General features: G+C 46.1%; 1 protein-coding gene across 1 annotated transcript; it reads left to right on the top strand.

Annotated features, from left to right (window-relative positions):
* Window positions 1–2,087: 2,087 nt before the first annotated feature.
* On the top strand, window positions 2,088–5,479 carry cyp26a1 (cytochrome P450, family 26, subfamily A, polypeptide 1; the record flags this gene model as incomplete). The annotated part of the gene is made up of 7 exons (XM_079293898.1): window positions 2,088–2,276; window positions 2,652–2,876; window positions 3,470–3,751; window positions 3,918–4,067; window positions 4,202–4,336; window positions 4,897–5,043; window positions 5,147–5,479. 7 exons carry the CDS (start codon window positions 2,088–2,090, stop codon window positions 5,477–5,479), a joined length of 1,461 nt encoding a protein of 486 aa, XP_079150024.1.
* Between the last annotated feature and the right edge of the window lie 6,180 nt (window positions 5,480–11,659).

Below are 11,659 nucleotides of genomic sequence, written 5' to 3'. Positions count from 1 at the left end.
CTCATTTTATTGTAGTAGAGAAATCTCTTCGAATTAAAATCTCTATGGAAACTGGAAACATAATCTATTTGCCTGCTCGGCAGCAGTTTGCAGAGTTCCTTCCATGAACCTTTATAGGAAAATGTTCAGGAAGTCACAGAACCATAAAATAAAGTGTTACTGTTTTATTTGCCAAATAAAGGTCGACAAGACTCTCAGACTGGATCACCAACTGTTCTAGAGCTCATGCTCTATGTCATTGGAATCGCATGAGAATATCTCCACGAAAGGAGAAGATGATCTGACACGATGGATGCAGGACGGGGAGATATTATATCCGTGGAGCCCATTTTTGCCCAAGGGCCCCTCGCAGGTTAATCCACTCATGCTTCTCTGATTCCTACAAAAACTAATAACGAATACATTCTGTATCTATTCATTTTGTTATTGTTGGTCTTAAAGTAGTCAAATAGCCATCAGTGTAATGCCTAAAGCCCCTAAATGGCCAGAAAGAACAACAGAGACCATCCAAGCCTTGATATGGGACATCAGATCATATGTCCAGTGTGTGACCGTAACGGTGATAGTTGCCGTCTCTTCTCACCGGAGTGAACCTCGGGACCCTCTTTAAAAACAACAACAACAACACAACAACAACAACATAAGCACACAGCCAGAACAGAACACACAGGTCCATTATGTAATGTGTGAGAAGCAGCAGCCAAACTATCTCACTCTGACAGACCCTGCCCCACACTCACTCTCTCACACACACACACGCACACACTCACACACATACACTCTCACTCTCTCACACACGCACACACTCACACACACACACACGCACACACATACACTCTCACTCTCACGCACACACACGCACTCACACACACTCACACGCACACACACACACGCACACACTCTCACACTCACACACATCCTGTCCTTATGGCAGGTCATAAAAAGAAAAAACAGACCAAGTGCAGAGTGAGGATCTGGTGGGTTCTCTCTCTCTCGCTCTCTGTTCACCAGCATGCAGCGTAGCCCGAGGATAACCTTGCCTGCGCGTGCGAGCGAGTGCGTGTCTCCGCCCGTCTCTACTGACCCAAGTTTGAACCCGCTGAGAGATATCATTTTATAACACACACACACTCAGGAGAGAGAGAGAGAGAGCGAGAGCGAGAGATAGAGAAAGAGAGAGCGAGAGAGAGCGAGAGAGAGTGAAAGAGAGAGAGAGCGAGAGCGAGAGAGAAAGAAAGAGAGAGAGAGAGAGAGAGAAAGAGAAAGAGAAAGAGAGAGAGAGAGAGAGAGAGATAGAGAGAGAGAGCGAGAGAGTCAACATCTTCCTCTAGATTAGGAAGAGGGTTCAACCTGAGAGCGGACGGAGAGAAGATGGGAGTGTCACATCGTCCTGTTTGTATCCTGATACATCGTGACGGCAACCGGGGCGGTATGAACAATGACAGCCACGCTGTGAAATCTGTGTGCAGTGCACCACTCATCAAATCATTCAAAGTGTGTGTGTGTGTGTGTGTGTGTGTGTGTGTGTGTGTGCGCGCGCCCGTAAATTGAGCTAAAGTAAATGCAAAGGCCTGAGTTGGATGCAGCAGTGAGAGGCGTGGGGAGAAGGATTAGACATGAGAGCGCGCTTTGCTCCTGAAAGCCGCGCTGCAGGCATCATCACTGATCCCACAAGCGGGCTTAAGCCAAAGGTAATGAGAGTGTAAACTAGCCGCCGTGCTGCCAACAAAGGCGTATCTGGACGCGCTCCATTGTCTCGGAGGGAATCGTCACCTTTCTCTCTCTCTCAGTTGAAACCCACCGCGGATTGTCTGCGTGCAACAGGAGGTAGGGATTAAGGATGCGGCCCCCGTGGAACAAATGGCGAGGGCGAGTCTGCCAGTGCGGCCGGAGGCGGGGCCGAGCGACAAGCCCACAATTAAAGATGAACTTTGAGTGAACTAATTTATCTGAGGGAGGAGAAGGTAACGGCAGCCTATAAAAGCGTCGGGCGAGCAGCCCGGGAGTCACCGTGACCGACGGACGACTTCACCCGAACCGCACCGCGAACTCTCCAGCATAAAAGGCGCCGCCGAAGCCGCTTCAACATGGCCCTGAACACGCTGCTCGCCACCTTCCTGTGCACCGTCGTGCTGCCCATCCTGCTGTTCCTGGTGGCGCTCAAGCTGTGGGAGGTTTACGTGATCCGAGGCAGAGATCCGAGCTGCCCGAAGCCGCTGCCGCCCGGGTCCATGGGCTTCCCTTTCATCGGAGAGACGCTGCAGCTCATCCTCCAGGTACCCGCAGAGCGCGCTCACTGACTGCGAGTCTCACACGTGGATGAGGATTCTCTGCGGGACACTTTGAGGAAATGTGACCCATTTATGTTTCACTTTTTTTTATGGCGGTATCTGTTTTCAAAAACAAACGGCACGTATGTTCCTACAGCGTGTACGATTATATGTAAATTGAGTAGTTATGATTTAAAACATAATATGAATAGATCATCTGTGAAATTATCATCAGTACTATTGGTTGATTTTAAATATTTTATTCCATTCAAATAAATAATATATTGAAAGTGTGTTTCTGCATGTGTCCGTGCACAGACAGCGCTGGATCCGTGTTGTGTTTGCTCACCATGTTGCGTTGGTTCGTGTCCACCTTTGCAGAGGAGAAAGTTTCTGCGCATGAAGCGGCAGAAGTACGGTTACATCTACCGCACGCACCTCTTCGGCAACCCCACGGTGCGCGTTACCGGAGCGGATAACGTCCGGCAGATTCTGCTGGGGGAGCACCGGCTCGTGTCCGTGCAGTGGCCCGCGTCCGTGCGCACCATCTTGGGCTCGGACACGCTGTCCAACGTGCACGGAGCCCAGCACAAGACCAAGAAAAAGGTGAGTTGTGATTTCATTTGAAACCGTGGTCAGCTTTGTAAATAACCGAGTTATTGACACGTTTAACAGTTGCATGGCTGCTTTAGGTCCATCAGTAGAAGGAGGAGCAGATCTCCAGAACTATTAGGAAGCACAGCAACCAACATCTTCTTATTTTGTTTCATTCATTTAATAATGAATAGGCTTATCAATACTGTGTCTGATGATTAATCACTGAACAAATAAGTATGGTCATTTCTGATCATTGAATCCTAAAAATGTATTATTTTTGAAATAGTGACAGTCAGCGTTGTCCATAAAGTAATGTCTGTGTCTAAATACAAATCAAACGCAGCTGCAGTTGATGGAGCTGATTTAAATAAATACTTGCAATGAATAGATTTGCACTAAATGTGGTTTGAACCTTTGTGCTCCGGCAGATTGTTCCCCTTTGCTCCAAGAGAAATAAAGTGTAAGGGCTGGATTACAGACCAATGACTTGATGAGGAGTTGTTTGCAGTGCACTGAGGCAACATAATACGTTCGACTGTCAGTCAAATAATACCATACGCATGGCTTCTGCTTCAAACATCTAACGCCCTGCCCTTCTCCAGGCCATCATGCGGGCTTTCTCCACTGAGGCTCTGGAGCTCTACATCCCCGTCATCCAGGAGGAGGTGCGGGCCGCGGTAAAGGAGTGGGTGGCCAAGGACTCCTGCGTTCTGGTCTACCCGGAGATGAAGCGGCTGATGTTCCGCATCGCCATGAGGATCCTGCTGGGCTTCGAGCCGGAGCAGATCAAGACCGACGAGCAGCAGCTGGTGGAGGCTTTTGAGGAAATGATCAAGAATCTGTTCTCTCTGCCCATCGACGTGCCCTTCAGCGGACTGTACAGGGTAAGAGACAAACTCAGGATCCACTTACAGCTACGCTAGCCCTTCTTTTTAGTCTGTTCATCCTCTTACATTGTGTTTCTCCTCTGCCCTCCATTCATCCTTCCCGCCCTTATTTCCACCTCTCCTCCGTTCATTCGCTGCCTCCTCCTGCCTTCCTCCCCTCCAGGGTCTGAAGGCAAGGAACTTCATCCACTCCAAGATAGAGCAGAACATCAAGAAGAAGATGCAGGAGTCGGACAAGGAGTCCAAACACAGAGACGCTCTGCAGCAGCTCATAGACAGCAGTAGGAAGAACGGGGAACCGCTCAGCATGCAGGTAGTGACGCCATCACGTCCCGTTGACGTCGTCACACTACATGTGAATAAACGAACAAAAGCTTCCTCCACCCTTCTCTTATAAGCCACTGTTTTAGTTGGGGCCTGAACTAATGTCTGAACTTCTGTTTGCAGGCCATTAAGGAGTCTGCTACAGAGCTGCTGTTTGGGGGCCATGAAACCACAGCCAGCACAGCCACCTCCCTGGTCATGTTCCTGGGCCTGAACCCTGACGTTGTGGATCGACTGAGGCAGGAACTGATGGACAAGGTAATTACACTGTGCAACTCAAGTTCTATACGTTTTTGTTCCAATGCCTTTTAATGGGGCTGCTGCGATGAACATTCGACAAAACAGACAATCTGGTGTAACTTTCCATCTCATTCACTGATAATATCATGAAAGAAATGTCGAGGACGTTTAGGCTCATGGTCTACTTCAACAAATGAAGTTTGCTCAGTTGTCATAGTCACTCACGTGTGTGGGAGCTATCTCCACCACAGCGGAACACACACTAGCTGCTGGTGGAAACCATGAGATGCTGAGTGAACCTCCGGGGGAGAAAGCCAGTGAGAGGACTATGATTGTGCTTCAGCATCTTAGCGATTTGGGTGGAAAGTGTCTGCGAATACAACTCTCCTGTAATATAATTCCTTTATTCAAATGAAACGGGAGGGTTAGTTTACCCTATGCCTGCCATAGAGATGGTAATCCACAGTGAAGCTTTCTCATTCATTAGTGCAAGGCATGTTCCACCTTGATGAGGAGCCGGGTCTGATGACCACTGGTCCTCGGCTTCTCCTCACATGCACGTTTGTCTCTGTCTTTAGGAGGAGCAGGGGGTGGAACTCCACAGTCTGAACATTGAGGCCTTGGAGCAGTTGAAATACACCGGCTGTGTCATTAAAGAGACTCTGAGGATCAACCCTCCTGTTCCCGGAGGCTTCAGAGTGGCCCTCAAGACCTTTGAACTCAATGTAAGTTAACAAAGATCTCTGTGAAGCGAACGTGTAAATGGCAGATTGAGACACAACTTGAAAGCTGTATCTGCTTACTGATCATCTCCCCTCACCAACTCAGGGTTACCAAATTCCCAAAGGCTGGAACGTCATCTACAGCATCTGTGACACCCATGATGTGGCCGAGATCTTCCCCAACAAGGAAGACTTCCAGCCGGAGCGCTTCATGACCAAACCCTCGGCCGACTCTTCCAGGTTCCAGTACATCCCGTTTGGAGGGGGCTCCAGGATGTGTGTGGGGAAAGAGTTTGCAAAGGTTCTGCTGAAGATCTTCCTGGTAGAGGTGGTCACAAAGTGTCACTGGACTCTTTTAAACGGGCCACCCACCATGAAAACGGGACCTACTGTCTATCCCGTGGACAATCTGCCAACCAAGTTTACCAGCTATGTATAAAAACGAAACCGAGATGACGAGGGGTCGTGTTTCCTAAAGCAGGGAAGAGTCGAATAGTGAAGTTTCCCAAAGGTCTCATCTGCGTTTTGCCTCCAGTAAAAGGAAGTCAATGGGGAGTTTTGGGAATTTAGAAAGTTCTAAAGCAACCGATCAAAGGCTGCATTTATTCAAGAACAGAAAATACCTTCGTAATTCAGATATTTTGGACTTGGTCAATGTGGGTTTTTCGACATGGCATATATTGTACATATTGTAGATGACTAAGAACGTACTTTACAGTTTATATTGTAATGTTAATTGGATCTGTATAAATGTAAATGTTTGTTTGAACAAACTAAACGAGAAGCACTATACACAGAGATGGAACACTTTAATCAGCTCAGAGGTGTATCCATAGGACTATGTACATATGTAATGTAGAGTCTGTTCATATAACTTTTGTATCTTACCCCAATTTATTTAAGTGACTTATGTTATATTGTAAGGGCTTTTTATTTAATAAAACTGTTGTGCGGAGAATCTTGTTTTATTTCATTTCAATTCAATTGCAATGTGAGAGTGAGTGGAAGATATGGAGATGAATCTATTGTCCGTGTATCGAGTACAGAGCTGGAGGAAGGTTAGCTTAGCATAAAGAGTTAGAACATCTCTGGAGCCTGCCCCTTCCCTCAGGTTTCATTAATGCTGATAGCGGCGCATGCCGGAATGTAACCGGCTGTGGTCTGGTTGCATTGTGGGTGATTTAGGCACCAGGAGTTAACGAGGAAGAAGAATGCATGGAATATAAAAAGGATATCTGGTGCTGTTGCATCATTTTGTTTTCAAACTCTCCATTGTGAGTCAGAACAATATCACGCAGCGCTAAATATGTGGAGTACTTTAAAAAACATGTCAACATGACATGCTGGAACTATTCCTTCTCAAACATGTATCCTCTCACCCAGCACTCCAGCTGTAGCACAGGAAACCAGATGTGTTCCTTTTGACCTGTTCACCAAGAGTTCCTTTTGAAATCACATCCTACGTTATTTACACTTCTGTGTGTCGATGAACCAAACAAAGTGCAACATGCTGATTATTGATTTGTGTCGGTGTTGGTAGGGTGTGTTTAGTATGTTTTCACTTTGGACAGAGCCAGTCTAGTTTAGCCCTGCTCCCAGTTGTTATGCTAAGCTAGGCTAACTACGTTCTGACTCCAGCTCCAAATGTAATATATGTGATATATCAATCTTCTCATCTGACTCGGACAAATCTGAGTTCAAGTAAAAAGAATAAGTAGCTTTACTGCAGTACTCGTGTTGCTGCAGCTCTCCGTGGGTTATTTGAAAAGGTAAAGTTTGCTGATGACAGTTAAGTATTGGACTCTGTAGACACAGGGTGGGTGGTCCTGACACATTCCATCATCCTTACAGAATCAATAAGTTGTGCGGAGAAAAGAAAAATAGGAGAGAAAGCTGGAATCCATAGAAGGAGGGAAAGCAAAGCAGAGACCTGATGACCCTGGCAGATGAGCAGATCGAGGGTGAAACAGAGTTCATACTGATCAGTTCAGTTTCAGGGCACCGAACCCCTAAAGACCTTCAGTGGATCCGTGGAAGTAGGCCAGTAGCATGTAGTGCAGGCTCAGAGAATCGATTCCCACGTTTAGGACAAACAGTCAACGGATTGCTGTTGAATGCTTATGTTGCAATGTGTCAATGAAAAGCAGTTAACGAGTGTGGATGTGTGTGTTTAATAGAGTACCGTGTTGGAAAGCTGCATGTGTAGCTGGCAGACAGGTTGGCTGAGGATGAGATGATCTGGGCGGTGATAAGATTCCGAGGTGGAACGAAGTGTATGGGATTCATTTTGTTAATAAAATTGCAAAGAAACAATAAGTACAGCCCAAAATTGCTGTTATTATTCCAAAATATCACAATATCACGAGTTACTGACCTGCTGCATGTACGCACATATTCACTTCTTTGTTCTTTGTTTGTGTACAACAGAGTTCTACAGATTAGAAAGTTGATGATTTGACATGAATGTGGATTTCTTCATTCTTTGAAGCTGGTTATCTCAGCCTGGTGCAGCCTGTGAGGAGATCATGTGTTCGGTTGTGTGTGTGTGTGTGTGTGTGTGTGTGTGTCTGTGTGTCACAGCTTACTGCTGGTTCCATCAGCCTAATATCTTTTGTGCTCATTTATAACTCAAGGGCCGCTCGTGGTTGCAGATATTAACAATTAAACAACAACTAATAAATCCCTGTTCATATTAACTTCGCCGCCATCTTTGAGTGAGGTGCACTTCTTCAGCCTAAACCTGTAGAAGTGTAGTTTTTTGACCGTTAGCTGATCCACACGTTTCACTGTGAACCAAGTACACAAACTCATCAAAAACCCATCAACTTAATTACAAGAGAATGACTGTTAAAAGACCAGAACATTGTCCACTTTTAGTACGGTTTCAAATGTCATAACCGGCTCATGATTATCACTTAAAAGTCTCTTGCATGTCATGGGAGAGAACCTCACCTGTCATGCACAAACTGGTCTGACCCCATTTACTGGTAATGTTGAACAGTAATGAAACGGTAACCTGGTTATCCATGAACCTGGTTGTAGTTAAGTGTAACACTAGCTTGCTGTATGAGAGCCAGTGTTTCTGCAGGCTGATGGCAGCTTTACTGGCAGATGTGCTTCGGCCTCTTTCACAAGTTTTTTCTCTTCCTGGTGCTCTTCTGATTTACAGCCAGCCTCCCTCCACTCCATGGAGACTTCTGAGCATTGTGCTGTTGTCCCTGTCCCTTGTTTATTACTGTGCTACTTGTGCTTATTGGATCCACAAATGCTGAACTGTTGTACTTATTGTAAGTCACCGTTGATAAGAGTTTCAGCTTAATGGCCAAATTGTAATAGTAAATTATAGCTGACACCTTTATGTCCGGCCATCCTATCCCCGCTAGTCCAGCCCGAGAGCGATGTGAATGAACTTCTCTGAACTTTGCCTCCTCTCCTCATTCTAAAGAGCGTCTGCTTCCCTCCATTGTTTACCATCACCCAGTGGAGACAGAACTTTGCACGGCCAAGGCCATTTTCATCTAAATGTGTGACCATTGTAGTGAATTTACAACACGGCGTTGAAAAAGATTTGAAACTAGCTTGCTTTCAATTAGATCCTCAGGCCTGAACATGGTGCAGAGTAAATCATTGTAATAGCTACAGAAGTAGTGTTATTGAAGGCAACACTTTTATACACCAAACCACTTTGTTGCCATGAACAGCGCCTGGGAGAGGTGAGGGCTGGAGGCTGGAGGAAGCACGGACAACCACCATGAAAGGATAAGAAAAGCTGCTCCGCCTCACAAGATCTGCTTGTTTTCAAGATTTTAAATGTCCATGTGCAACCCTGTCTCCTGTATTACGTTCCCATACATCTAAACTGCATCCTCACAAAGGGTTCGAGGGAAACCTATTGTCTGCCGGTCATGTGGTTGATGTTGTAAGTTGAAACAAAACAAAAACGCAAGAAAACTAGCTGGTGATGTTTGTAACACATCATGGTTTGACTAGTTTGTTTGTTTTTTTCCTTTTTCTACGTTAAACACGGTGTCCCATCCTCCTCTCAGACTATCGGGCTTGTCTGACGACACTTATTTAATCTCCCTGCATTCCCGACAGCAGATGATCCTTTAAATAATTTACACAGAAGAAAAGCTTTCCCTGACACGTTCTCCTTCATGTCACATTTACAGGCCGCTGGTTGCACTCTGACTTTACAATCCTCCAGCAGAGGAAATAATCCAATCAAATGAACGTCACTTGTCTGAATGCTATCACGTGTGCTTAACCAGGTACTGTGAGGTGCACTCTGACTTCAATGGGCAGTCATTTGGCCTGATGACCAAGCTCGTTTAGAATCAATGGGCTTACAGAGTCTGTGCTGGAGAAGTCAATGTAAGTCAATGGGAGTGTTAAGTCCTCAAACTGCGTTTGCACAGCGTCTGCTAGCCCCTCGGCCCCTCTGCCCCTCGGCCCCTCGGCCCCTCGGCCCCTGCTGTGGAGTCAGTTGAGTGCCCAATAAGAGATGCTAACGGCGTCGTTAGCATGGCTGTTGGTGGCTCACTGTGATTATTCATAATTTGAGTGACCGTTGACAAGTTCAGGAGGTCAGAAAGAGTTCAGCACCCTGGGAGAGAGGTGCTTATTACACCCACACGACTCTGATCAAGGTTGACCTGCTGCTGTTAGCGGTGAAATGGCTGAAATGTAAGAGGGTCATTACAAGTGACTGTTATCATGTAACCGGCATTGTCAGGACGTGTCCATCCAGTTCTTCCTGTGTCCAAAGGGCTCACAGTCACACTAATTCAAGATTTGTTACAATAAGTCTTTATTCATAGAGGTCGGGAAAAATAGTTGGTCACACCGTCTTAGTCTTAGTCTTAGATTTAGTCTGAGTCTGAGTCTGAGTCTTAGACTTAGTCTTAGTCTTAGACTTAGTCTAGTCTCCCTCTTTGTCTCTCAGAAGCTTCGTCTTTCGTACGTGTAGCAGACGAGGGAATAGATTGAAGAGGATGATTTAAAGTCGATGAGATGAACGTCGGAGACTTTGACTGAAGGTCTGACATTAGCATTACATTACTGTGGTTTGAAACCAGCAGAATGGCATTTCAACAACACAGCAGCTCGTTAAGGGCACAGCATGCTCTCTGCGCTGGCTGCACCCAATATCACATTTATTTTTACATTCAAGGAAAGATCAAGGTTTTCCAATGAAGTGTTGAATATCTGCCGTCATCACCCTAAAAACATGCAAACAAAATTCTTTCAAAAAGATATAGTATGTCATGAAAGGTGATACAAAATAGCCATTGTATAAATGAGCAGTATTCTGTCATGTACGTGTCAAGAAGTGTAAAAGAACTTCGTATATAGTCACAGAATATGTCGTATAGAAGAGCAGTGGCTTCGTTCTGATAGTCTTTGTTGTTGTTTTTGTGTCTTTGCACTCAGACCCGTCCAATACGCACACAACTGGCACAGCAACAGTACCTTCACTTATTATTTGTGTTCACCAACGTGTTCTCCTTTAATATGGTGCAAAGTTGTTCCAGTAATCACAATAAGGAAATGGTTTCAGACCAAACGTGGGTTGATTTGATCTGTTGGCTACAATGTTAGTTCTACTAGTTTATGCTGATCACCAGGACACGGCGGAGCAAAGGTCTTGTTCACTATTGTTATGTGTGATTATGATCCATATCTAAGATTCATTTGTATTCACAGTGATGTGATTATTCATACATTCCTGTGTAATCAGTGTAGCGTACATATACTGATAGCCCAGCTTGTCCTGTAAAGAGAGAGAGACGTGTACAACATGATTGTGCAGCAGTGTTGAGGATATACATGCACTACAGGAGGCATGGCAAGTTTATTTGTACAGCACATTTCAACAACAAGGTAATTCAAAGTGCTTCACATAAAACCATGTTGGGGTCTGACCATATGGCTTCAACATGTGCTGTGAACAAAGAGAATCAGGCTTTCACTTTGTCAAGCAAAGGTTTCATCCTGATTTGTAGTTTGATAAGAGCAAAGGAATGTCACACTCGGGTGTGAATTCCCCCCCCCCCCCCCAAAAAAAAACTATGGTTCCTGAAGTCACCTGAATGCACCGCTACAATCTCATTGGCCGAAGGCCAAGAGACCCCAGGACCCCTGTGGTTCGACCACTGTTCTACAAAACTGCCTGCAGATCACACCTCAAGGCTTTTTCCAACTATCCCTCCGGGGTAACAGGAGGCACGCAAACACTCTCTTCGCCCCGGACCTCCATGCCTTTTCCCTTCGACCTCGGTTGAGACAGGGAGCACACAACGCTCTCTTCGCCCGGACCCACGTCCAGGCCACAGACGATCCAGCTTTCCCCGCCAACGCGACGCTGGCCACGAGGAAGCAACGGCCCTTCACCCCGCCTCAAACCCTGTCAGGTCACAAGCCATTTCGCTGGACGAAACAACAGTGTTCCACGCTGAGTAAAGGCCCACTCCGCCCGCGATAACGAATCCGCTTCAGCGATCCGTTCTCCGCTTTTTGCTTCTTTTTCTTTTTGTGCACACTCCGGCAGGAAGACGTCTAATCCTCTCCTGACCGATGATTACCGGGAGACGTACGGACCACGTAGTCTCAGCCGAAG

Source organism: Melanostigma gelatinosum, assembly GCF_949748355.1.
Source record: "Melanostigma gelatinosum genome assembly, chromosome: 21".
NCBI classification, from domain to species: domain Eukaryota; kingdom Metazoa; phylum Chordata; class Actinopteri; order Perciformes; family Zoarcidae; genus Melanostigma; species Melanostigma gelatinosum.
Note: the sequence above shows the minus strand (reverse complement) of the source record. Positions and strands in the feature narration are given on the sequence as shown.